Raw genomic sequence first — 11136 nt, forward strand, 5'->3', positions numbered from 1 at the left:
CGAGCTCACGTTTATTTTGAGTTTGAATCTTCGATGAGTCATTTTCATTCCCAGGGAGGAAAATTTGATACCTTGGAAAATAAGGATGCTCAGAAACCATGAGCACGAATGAATAAAATCAAAAAGTCGTTGTGCCGTGATGAATGAAAAAGAATAACGAAGCAAGTAATTTGAGAAAGTGATTTTACATACGCGAAAAGAACGCATTTCCATTTTTCATGAATGATGTAAGCCGAAGCATTTATTCACGAACTGACTTTTCGATCGAGTTCGAGCTGATATAATAATTCGACACGTTCTATATTTAGTCTAATTTAATAATCTCGAGCGTTGATCTTAATTAACTATAATCAGTAGATATAATATACCTACGACTATAAGAAATTAAAAAAAATAAGGTACTAATCTACTCAGGTGTAAAAATAGCTTCTGGCTATAAATATGTCGAAAAAAAAATAAGTGATAAAAAAATATCAATATTTTACACGCGCCCCTTGCTCGGTCGGTAACCACGTTTGCCGCCTTTATCAGCGACGATCTATTTTCCCAAATGACAATGGACCTTTGCGCAAAAAAGCCAAACAATTTTGTCGCGTCTAAAATGCGGAAATATTTTACAAGTAATTGAATTTCACCAGGTTTATAACATACTTCAGAAATCGTCCGTAAACTCCGCGATTTAAATTTTTTGTGATCTTGTTTTATTGGCCGTGATATTTGAATTTGAAAGTAAGACATTCGTTGAAAAGGTATAGCTTTGTTGTAGGGTGCAAAAAAAGCTCAAAACTGGTCACGTGATTTATGAACGGCCCCTTAGCATGTGCGAAGTCGTATTGTTGTGGCTGTAAATCTGCCGTACGTTCCTTAATTTTTGCAACTAGTCTTCTATTTCCCTGCCTTCTTGGCATATAAAATTTTCTCGCGGAAAGATCCAATTGCAAACATGGCATATCATAATAGCCGGTGGCGCCGTGAGGCACGTGTCGGAGTGTTTCTAAGGTCGAGGAGCCGGTCTGCCTGCCTCTAAATTATTTCCGTCACTGATTCTAAGCTAGGTCTAATTTTGCGATAGTGCTGTTTATTACGGGAGAGTGGCGCGACTCGTCAAGCCCATCTTTCGGCCAATTGGATCCCCTGGGGTGATCAGCGCCGGCCAATCACCGGTGAATTTTTCACTTTTGTTTATCACTTCGAGGTCCGCGGAATTTCGCACAATTTTTTGCGGAAAGTGATCGAATATCACGTAAGCGAAACGCGCACTAGCGAGTGACAAACAACAACATCCAGGTGATTAGTCACGATTTTATAATTCACCGTTCTGTTTGACAATAACATCAGCGTTTTCCTCCATTTGTCTATTGTCAAATATACATTCTCGAGTCATAGGAATGACGATTTAGATATTTTCACGGTCAAGAACACAATTCTTGAATTGACTGAGGGCGAATAGATTGGTTATCGAACCCAGCGTTTTTCTGTGAGTCCATTCTTTCTATGAGACCGTCGCAGATGCTGAAAATCACGGAATGCAATTAATTGCTGCAGGATTTCGTCTTTAGTTAAGCAAAAAGGTTCTAATATCGGAAGTAAAAATTGTCCGAATCGAAGTGAAATAGATTTTTCTAAAGCCAGGATTAAACCTCTCATAGAAGTAAGAATACGGTCTTTCGATTGCCTCGTTAATTCAGCGTTATCCTTGTTCCTTTGTTCCAGTTGTTCGGAGAGTGATCGAGCACCAAGTTCAGCCTCTCTTACCGCAGCTCGAAGTTTCGAACTTTCAAGGGAATACTTCCGTTCGATCAAATCCAGCTGGGAATTGGCGCTAAAAAGTTACAAGAACGTTCGTGTAAAACTTGATGATGAATAATTTCCCGCGACCTTTGTCTACATGTATATCAAATAAATGATTGTTCAAATATGTTACAGGTAGTCTTGCGTCACTTACAAATCCATTCGTTCCATCGCGTGTTCCTTCAGCTTGAGGTACTGCTCGTGTTTTTGACTGATGCAAACATCGCGCTCATCGACACTGTTTTTAAGAGTTTCTACATTTTGGTGCAATATATGAATCGTCTGTTTGGCCCTCTCGTATTTTCTGAACGTTAAACGACGCAGGTGTTACAATATTTTTTGTAAATCGTTAGTAAATTCCTACGATTCGACTACCTTTTGTGATCGGTGAATTTTTAACAGTCCCACCTTAATATTTCACGTTAGAAAAATTACTGTTGCCAGTAAAGGGAGACAAAGAATTCTTACTCGTGAACGTCGTTGAAAGATATTTCTATGGTGTCGAGGTGTTTCGAAGTTATTTCTAACTGCTTCTTTAGCCCGTCACGCTCTGACTGGATTTCAAGAATTTCTAATTTCAAAAATTCAATCTCCCTCGCCTTTTCTGACATCTGTATCTCGTACTCCGACACTGACAAGCTTGGAAAAAATGTTTATACAAAGTGTAATAATTATGCAGGAACGATAAGAAGGTATTATTTTCACATCTTGTGAGGAGGAAATAATGAAACTTGATCATCCCATCCCCTTAGTCTATAAGTATATACGATCTCCACTAACTTGTCCCTAATTGAATTTCGTTACAATATTACAAGCCAGTTTCAGTTGAACACCAGAAATTAAAAACTTCTTTTAAAATCCAATCATCCTGTGTCAAATAATTTCTCATTACGTTGCGGAACGAAGAAGATGGGAATAAAAAAGCACTTGAGGATATATAATAAACGTACGCGAGACGATTTGTCGCCTGTGTTTCCTCGCTCAATTTTTCCTCAAGTCCAGCAATGTGCAGAGCCATTTCACGCCCACGTAATCCGCAATCTCCACAATCGCCACCTTTCGCCGGCGATTCAGTCTGCAATTGAGACACAGTGAAAAATTTAGCGTAAGCAATTGCGATACGGCACGCAGTTCTTGCGAAACCTGCGCACCTCAAATTCGAGTTTCTGTTCCCATTCGCAGAATTGCGGTGATCCCAAAACTGCATTTGATCCGGAGTCGAAAGTTGGCCGAGGAGAGGTAACGTCGACTCTCGGACTCCGCGGAGATCTCGAAGACATTTCAGACCGATTTCTGCTTCTCGTCGATGATCGCGATACTTAATTGAGAGGCTAGAATAGAGACGAACCAGGAATCATCGATACAAATAAGAAATACAAAAAAGAAACGGGACAATTGGTCCAAAAATGATATATTCTTCGAATCTTTTATCACGACTGTTTCATTACCTGGAGAATTGATTTTTACATTTATTAATGCAGGATTTATTGTAACTAAACATCAATAATATCAAAATAAAAGTACAAAGCGTACAGAGATGTGATTTATGTATGTACAACTGCTCAAACAAATGTGCATCGATAATTGCATATGCATATTAAAAACCCAGGGTTTTTCTATCGAGATGCATAGCTGTGGCCATGATATTGGTATCATGATGGATCTTCGGATAAATGTGTCTGCGAAAATTCATCGAGTGGAGAGCAATCACTGAACAATTTTCGCAACGTTGACGCTGATCGTAGCTCCGGTTGTGACTTATTTTTTACTCTCCCACGTTTCGTGCCACGTGCAAGGCGATTTTAGACGCTGCCTTGAGCTTGGGGGCCAGGAAAATTAGGAAGAAATTAGACTCTTCTCTGCTGCTGGTTCTAGCCTCAAAATATTTTTGTTTACCGATACATAAGTACATGTGATATAAGTTTTAGCATCGCTACAATGATTTGCAATTACGCATTGCGATCGATGATCGAAAGATATCGTTTAATCAATTGTACAACTGCACAAATCTGACGTCTGAGCCAACGGCGGATAAAAATCTCCGCGAACTGATTGGCACCTACGTATGTACATCTGGAAAACAGGGTGATATAGATGGCAATTGTATTATTGACGAGAAAGAAAAAAAAAACCGGGATTACAGAACGAGATTTACGTATTAGCTGGATGAAAAGAACCGCGATAATTCATTGATCCTTATCTTCATCGTACGATTTTATTTTTAGAGAATCGTTTCAACGAACTTTTTCTCGTTTCTAATTCTTTTTTCCATCACGCTGTCCCAGTTCAACTCGCTTCCTCTGCAGACACGAGAAAATCGTTTTCCGTGCCGAAAAAATTGACAACAGACATGTACAGTTAAATTTCCAATCAAAAAATAAAAATAAAATTGTGGGAACGTAGTGCAATATAAAATCCTAAATTTGTCAGCGAATCGCGTATAAATGAAAATTAAATCGAATCAGACACGATGCAGCGTCGCCTCTAAACTCCAAGTTTGGACCTTCAATGCACGCGTCGATTGACAATATCTAACTGCAAGATGGAAAATTGTAAGTGTCAGATATTTTATCCTCAAGCGCACCCCGATCACGATTTGGTCAATTTTTTACCAAACCTCGACTACGACAGATTCGAAAAAATTTTTGGATAATCTACGAATAAAAAATCATCATCCTCAATCGGAAATAGCACGAAGCAAAAACGAATAAAAACTGTTATGTTTCATATCATATAAGAGAAATGATGAGGTAACCGCGTGATGTTTGCGGTAGTTTTTAATACAATACAAGTCAGAAACAAGTCAGCGGTTTATACCTTGCCATAATCTTAATTATATACACGAGCTCGTAAGAACGCTGCGTGATTTAATTTCGCACGTGAAATCTGAGCGGTATCAGGTGATAGCTTGCAAAACAACAGGCATTGTAGTTACAGCTGTGTAAAAGTAAATACATTTTCCCACAGAAATACCTACGCAAACGTATAATAGCCAAAACTTTAAACGGGTACAGACGACAAACAGATAAGAAGAAAATATGCAAAATACTTCGCAGTTAGAAATAGCTGACAATGAGTGCTGAAGTATATTATAGCTGGTCGTTATTTAGGTATAACATGCGTAAATATCGATGCACGATGCAGCGATAGAAAAACAATAATATTATTTTACCAATGATCCTACAAGTGAATTAAGGCGTAGTGTGCGGTAACGTGTTTAATTGACAATTGGATGTAGTGTGCGGGGATGGAATTAGCCTCGTTGCCAAGTTCCCGCTGCTTTAGCAAAACATCGTACGACTATTTGTTTACAAATCGGGGGTCGTGACGTCACGCGGCGCCTATCTTATAAAAGAACGCGGCACCGCCGGACGATCAGTAACTCAGTGAACTATCATTCGAGAACATTATCATCAAAACAAATCGTTTGAAAATTATACAAGTATACCTATAATACGTGTATTACGTAAGGTCTCGATCGTACAATTGTGCCTCGTTTACTCTACGCGAAGGTGTAAAAAATATCCTCTTCCTATACGCAGTTTTTGAAACTAAATAATCTGTCGTCGGACAGATTATTGATTGAACAATTCGGAGCGTGAAATTATAATTACAATACTTAATAATCTGTTTCAATCGCGAATTCGAAGTGTGTGTAAAATTAATTACCGTACCGTGAATTGTTAATAAAGAATAGAAAGTGATTTGATAATTTTAACTATACTCATTGTTCTTATAGTTGAAGGTTAGCTGTGAACTTAGACTTTGTCTATAATTAAGTTACACGTGGTTGAACAATACAGTTGGACTTGAAAAATCTATAAGTGTACACGTGTCGTAGTTTCAAGTGAGATCAACACCGGAAATAACCATGTCGCTCAGCAAGAACGTCAAACACTGTAGGAGATGCATATCGCTGACCAGGTGAGCGCTCATGATTATCATTGAATATTATACTCAATTTTGTCATGCAAAAGGACAAAAAAGTGTGGTTATAATAAGAATCAACGCAGGTGTGAACTAATTCAGCAGCAAATAAATCTGAAATCAATAACGGCGTGAGGTGTATTATCTCAACCTTGAGGAAAGATTGGGTTTACAACATCAGTCCGCGTGTTGAAAGAAAAAGAAATCATTCGTAATGTACTTTCTGCGAATCTTATCTTTGCGTGTATTATTTGAACCTGTGTCGAATACGCACACGCATCACGAATAAAGCGATAAGCTCCGCAATCACGTCTGTTCGAATATTTCCATTTTGGTAATTGGGAGTGCGATTCGTTGTTGAAACGATATACCAAATAAATTAGTTTATAAATTAGTTCAGTCCAAAGCGCGTTCCTCTAGAAAACTCGAGAAACAGCTGATTCTGACAGCGCGAGTGTTGAACGCGTCGTAACATTTTGACATGGCGGCCGATCGGACGAGGATCGAATTCGTGAATTCAACAATTGCGCGGCGACACTTTTACTACTAGTCACGGATACCTTTAAAACTTTCACGCCACGGATATCGTTTCTAATAAATCTCTGACAGGGTACGTACGAGCGAATTTAAATTGTTTCGTTATCGCTCTTCAAGCTCAAAACGAAAATCTAATCGTAGAACCGTCTTGCAAAAATGAAAAAAAGTTTACACTTGATCGGATAAAAATATGCTTTGGCACTCGATAACTCTGCCAGCCTCACCCGTTCTCTCTCTTTCTTTCTCTTTTTCTTTTCTTTCCACTCTAGTATTTCAAAGATTTCAAATTCTCATTGCCTGTGGTTATAATTTCATTCGTTTGAGGTTAGCTTTAGCGAAGCGTAACTCAAATCTCGATTATTATTATTACAGTCACTCAGCTCTATCGTTTCTTCTCGCAATTTGAACTCCGAAATATTCTCTGCGTCGTTTACGGAAATCTGAAGCTTGCCAACACCAACCTCACAAGCCTTGTACTAGTTTTTAAATGAACTTTGAGCTCGATGCTTACTGGCTGTTGTTCGATCGCCGATTACTCAACTGTCGGCAAAACGTCATTAGTTTGTCTATTCTTTTGTTCACATATCGCTGACTTTTTTATTCAGACAATTCACGGAAGGCACAGCGAGCCGAGATGGAAGCGCAGCTAACGTAACGTCGGTGCCGAGTAAGATGTCAGGATCATCAGTTAACATACTGCGAAATAGAAAGATGTCGATGCCGCACTACTGGAAGTTTCTAACCCAGCTGAAAGACTATCTAAATAAATCTGGCTATGAGAGAAATCTTCAACTCGTTATAAACAAGGACTGGATAAACTTCTTTCAAAGGATAACTTACTCCCAGGTCGAAAGCATCAGGAAATTCACCGACGATGAGAGCCGTAAGACGAATGGGGATGCGCCACCTCCTTCGGAGCAGAATAAACATGGTGAAGGTGTCGCGCAAACCGTAGCCACAAGCCTGGCTGAGGTTGGTAAAAAAGATGGCACTTCTAGCAATGCGATTCGTCCATCTGTTGACAAAGTTCAAGAGAAAGAGGCGCGACATAGGAAACAGGAAAAGGAACCTGCCAAAGAACAGGGATACTCATTGCCCAATGTATTTACTGGTCTGATGCCAAAGCTTAGTCCAAAATCCGACGAAGACACTTCCATCGTCATTCCAAAATGGAAAACTAACGTCGATAACATATCGAAGAACAGTATTGCCTCAAGAACCAGACACGTGTTGACCAGCATCGCGGTTGCAGAGTCCAATGCATCAAGGTGGCGGAGAGTCGAAGATCTGCTCGTACACATTGATCAATATCCCGAAGCCAGGCATTACGCCATAAAGGAAGGAGCGATCAGAATCCTGCTGGGTATCAGGCAAACCTGCAAAGATGATCAGACCAAAGGTTGGTTGGTTTTTAATGACAAATATTGACAGAAGCTCTACATTTAAAAAAAAACCTTTCGGTTAAAAAAAGATCTTCGATTGATGACATTGAAAACTTTTTTGCCAGGAGCTGTTAGGGAAGCCTTGGCTGTTTTGGGCTACGTCGACCCTTTGCCTGGCAGAGGCATCAGGATACTCTCAATTGACGGAGGTGGTGTGAGAGGCGTACTGGTTATCGAAATGTTGAAGAAGCTGGAAAAACTTACAGGAAAACGGGTTTATGAATTGTTTGACTACATTTGCGGAGTCAGCACTGGTGCCATTCTGTCTGTAGTATTGGGTGAGTCTCGTAAAAGTTTGAAGTACATTATCAATCATGGTTCAAATCACTATAGTAACAATCGAACTTAAATAGTTATCTTTATGCATGTATGGTGTGATCGGTATGTAACTGATCTAACATTATTGTCACTGAAAGCCATTAATCAATTGTTTTTCTCAATTTTATACCACCTGCAGCCACCGTAAAGGAATCTGGCGAAGGTACGTAGTATTCATAAATGCAATAAAATCGGTGCTGGTATGTAACAGCAAATTGAATTTTGATTTGAGTAGATCGGTAGAAAAGAAGGTTGAACTTCAAAATACAATTGGTTGAAGTAGAGAATGTGTTGTCATCATTTTCAAAAACGCAGTAGTAAATTTTATGCCAAATCATAAGGCTTTCAATTGATTTTTGTTAGTCCTCTTTCTACCTTTACCTCAATTTATAATTCACGATTTTACTAATTACCCAAGACAGCGTCTTCGTTATTAGATGTTTCATTGTCTCATTCATTTTTTATGCATGGACTTTCAAAATACTAATTTTTTAACATTTGATCAAACTATTGGAATCTAAATATTCTTGGATCATTGAAATTGCAGAATTCGACATTTCTTTGGCCTTGCTTTCATGCTAACACGAAGAATCTTTTATAACTTTTCTAGGTGCATACAAACGAAAATCGCTGGACGAAGTTTCTGTGCTCTACAAGGAGCTCAGCACGAAAATATTCACTCAAAGTGCGTTGTGGGGTACGAGTAATCTCGTTTGGAGTCATGCTTATTACGATACTTCGTTGTGGGAAAAAATGTTGCAAGACCAAATGGGAGACAGAGATTTGATCAGAACTACCAGAGACAGTGTTACACCAAAGGTTGGTGCCAGATAGTTATGTTTTTCCCCAGTGTATAACTGGAAATCAGTCAACAATACTGTATCTCATGTTACAGCTCTCCGCGATTTCTACGGTCGTTAATCACGAGCGAGTAATGGCTTACGTCTTCAGAAATTACACGCTACCTCACAGAGTTGAGAGCCAATACATGGGCTCCTACAGACACAAACTTTGGGAAGCTGTACGAGCGTCTGCAGCAGCTCCGAGCTACTTCGAAGAATTCAAACTCGGCGATTGCCTTCATCAAGACGGAGGTAAGACTTGATCAACTGTGGAATAGAAACTGTTGTTTTACTTATTCTTACATTTTTTAAACGTGAAATTCAAAATAGGTATTATGGTGAACAATCCTTGCGCCGTGGCTATCCATGAGGCGAAGCAGCTGTGGCCTAACAATCCAATTCAATGCGTCGTCTCATTTGGAACTGGTCGAATACCTCACAGTTTGATAGGCAGCGACAGTGGACACACGAAACCCGTCGCCGGCAGTTCTAGCTGGAAAGAAAAGTTCTTCAAAATTCTTGACAGTGCTACAGATACGGAAGGTACAATTTTCTTTCAACAATTCATTCATCTCCTGCACAGATTTTCATAAATTCTGTTTGAAACCTGATCTCTTGTGATTCCGTGTTGACATGTCCTAACTGAACATGTTTATTCAAATTTCAGCTACGCACACAATGTTGAACGACCTGCTACCAGATCATGTCTACTACCGCTTCAATCCTTACCTGACTGAAATGGTTACAATGGTAGAAATTAGGCCAGAGAAATTCGCCCAATTGGAAGAAGACGCCGAGATGTATATCCGTAGAAACGAGGAGAAGTTTGAGCAGGCGGCGAAAGCTCTGCTAGAAAAGAAAAGCATAACACAGAAAGCAGTGGATTGGATAACGCTTCAAAGACAAATACTTGGCGTGTAAGATAGATTTTGCAACTTAACTTTAGGATGAGTTGAATATCAGATCCGTAAATGCCAATTCCGACGCTTCATTTTTTTCCCGCTTGTTGCGTTAGTCGATTTTTTCTTTATCATTAGAATGACTAAGGACAATTCGATTCGTTCGAGTGAAAAAATCATTTCAATATTTTCAATTGAAAATCTTGTAAAATGTATTTTATAAATAATAATAACTTATAGATACGAGAGATAAATATTCACGATCTGATTTCTGCAATTAAATACAAACAATATATTGATTTTGAACTGTGATATGCTAGTTTTGTTTGTTTCTCAGCAATTCTTGATGAACCAATAAACATTGCGATTACTGAGACAACTAAATCTAAAAGATGAAATATTTCATATTCAATAATTTAATGTATACAGTATGACTACGCTCGTTACCTCACTTACCCCAAATGTTTTTTACAACAATATAGTACATTACGCATGTATATGCGTGACCTGGGTAATGAACTTGTATTTTAAGCGAAAAATCATAATAGAGAATTAGGGGTTAACCATTCAAAGTATTTGATAATCTGATATCGCATTACCTGCAAGCATTTGTGTACGTTGAGTTAATAATGTGTTACTGCCGGACCACTATGTATATTTTGTACATATCTTATTATACATCATTTGTAAGTAGATTTTAGTTAAAAAAAAAAATAATCAGCGTTTATTTAAATTTTTACAAACGTTGATCGATCAAGTTACTGTGGTACTTGTTGATCCAAGCGTAACTGTATGTCATTAGACATACGTGCATATATATTTACTGTTATAATGTCAAAAGTTTTAAAACATTATTATACTATTTCCTGTGTCCTCGATGGCGTACATTAATCGTCGTCTATTCAACGTGGTTAATTTGAATTCAACGATTTTACTTGATGTTGAATAGAATTATGTAATCAAATGCTGAACTAAGAATCAATAAAAACACAGTAAAGAAAATCGTGCATCTTGGTACCATTTCCTCACGACGAATCGTCATCGAAATCAATTTTTGTATTTCACCTATTGAACTTAATACTCCAAAACATAACACTTGTTTCATTCGGCGCATTCGCTGACTAAAGAATTAACATGATCAACCAATTTAAAATGGTAGCTGAATAGATATTTCCGCAACTTTTTGCCCCTATTCATTAATGTGAATATTTTAACCCTGGGCTGTCGGACTCGTGCAATGTAAATGCAAATGCAATTCTCTACACTCATTATCGTACAATCCGTTTGCGTCGTGTATGTCGAATAGTCTAGAATAAGGCGGTTCACTATTACTTCGATACTCTGTGATAAATGAACGTATGTTGTTTCACCATTCTTTAC

The 11136-nt window shown here is 38.4% G+C and overlaps 2 protein-coding genes and 1 long non-coding RNA gene across 5 annotated transcripts; 2 read left to right on the forward strand and 1 right to left on the reverse strand.

Moving 5' to 3' along the window:
• Nucleotides 1-1153: 1153 nt before the first annotated feature.
• Nucleotides 1154-2056, forward strand: LOC124292626. Its single transcript, XR_006902505.1, has 3 exons — nucleotides 1154-1287; nucleotides 1714-1840; nucleotides 1927-2056. It is a non-coding gene; the product is annotated as an uncharacterized LOC124292626 (long non-coding RNA).
• Nucleotides 1284-6498, reverse strand: LOC107225743. Its single transcript, XM_046729878.1, has 7 exons — nucleotides 6480-6498; nucleotides 2943-3122; nucleotides 2742-2866; nucleotides 2260-2430; nucleotides 1946-2095; nucleotides 1641-1822; nucleotides 1284-1512 (listed from the first exon to the last, which is right to left on the reverse strand). Exons 2-7 carry the CDS (start codon nucleotides 3069-3071, stop codon nucleotides 1493-1495), a joined length of 777 nt encoding a protein of 258 aa, XP_046585834.1. The 5' UTR covers nucleotides 3072-3122; nucleotides 6480-6498; the 3' UTR covers nucleotides 1284-1492.
• Nucleotides 5168-10758, forward strand: LOC107225748 (calcium-independent phospholipase A2-gamma). 3 transcript variants are annotated; one of them, XM_015666311.2, is made up of 8 exons: nucleotides 5168-5715; nucleotides 6861-7654; nucleotides 7763-7975; nucleotides 8155-8178; nucleotides 8626-8834; nucleotides 8911-9109; nucleotides 9188-9400; nucleotides 9525-10758. In XM_015666311.2, the coding sequence occupies exons 1-8, from the start codon at nucleotides 5663-5665 to the stop codon at nucleotides 9776-9778; spliced, it is 1959 nt and encodes a 652-aa protein (XP_015521797.2). In that variant the 5' UTR covers nucleotides 5168-5662; the 3' UTR covers nucleotides 9779-10758. The 3 variants fall into 3 exon arrangements, with proteins under 3 accessions (XP_015521797.2, XP_015521798.2, XP_046585831.1); XM_046729875.1 differs by lacking the exon at nucleotides 5168-5715 and adding an exon at nucleotides 6172-6328; XM_015666312.2 differs by lacking the exon at nucleotides 8155-8178.
• Nucleotides 10759-11136: the final 378 nt, after the last annotated feature.

Source organism: Neodiprion lecontei, chromosome 1 (genome assembly GCF_021901455.1).
Source record: "Neodiprion lecontei isolate iyNeoLeco1 chromosome 1, iyNeoLeco1.1, whole genome shotgun sequence".
NCBI lineage: Eukaryota > Metazoa > Arthropoda > Insecta > Hymenoptera > Diprionidae > Neodiprion > Neodiprion lecontei.

What these genes read in the sequence shown, in the direction of transcription:
- LOC107225743 (XM_046729878.1), bottom strand. Translation starts at nt 3,071, where the DNA reads ATGTCTTCGAGATCTCCGCGGAGTCCGAGAGTCGACGTTACCTCTCCT. An exon ending in AACAGAAACTCGAATTTGAG is followed by an intron (nt 2,867 to 2,942) that starts GTGCGCAGGTTT and finishes TCTCAATTGCAG; the next exon opens with ACTGAATCGCCGGCGAAAGG. An exon ending in TATTCTTACTTCTATGAGAG is followed by an intron (nt 1,513 to 1,640) that starts GTTTAATCCTGG and finishes CGTGATTTTCAG; the next exon opens with CATCTGCGACGGTCTCATAG.
- LOC107225748 (XM_015666311.2), top strand. Translation starts at nt 5,663, where the DNA reads ATGTCGCTCAGCAAGAACGTCAAACACTGTAGGAGATGCATATCGCTG. An exon ending in AGATGCATATCGCTGACCAG is followed by an intron (nt 5,716 to 6,860) that starts GTGAGCGCTCAT and finishes TTTTTTATTCAG; the next exon opens with ACAATTCACGGAAGGCACAG. An exon ending in CAGTGCTACAGATACGGAAG is followed by an intron (nt 9,401 to 9,524) that starts GTACAATTTTCT and finishes TTCAAATTTCAG; the next exon opens with CTACGCACACAATGTTGAAC.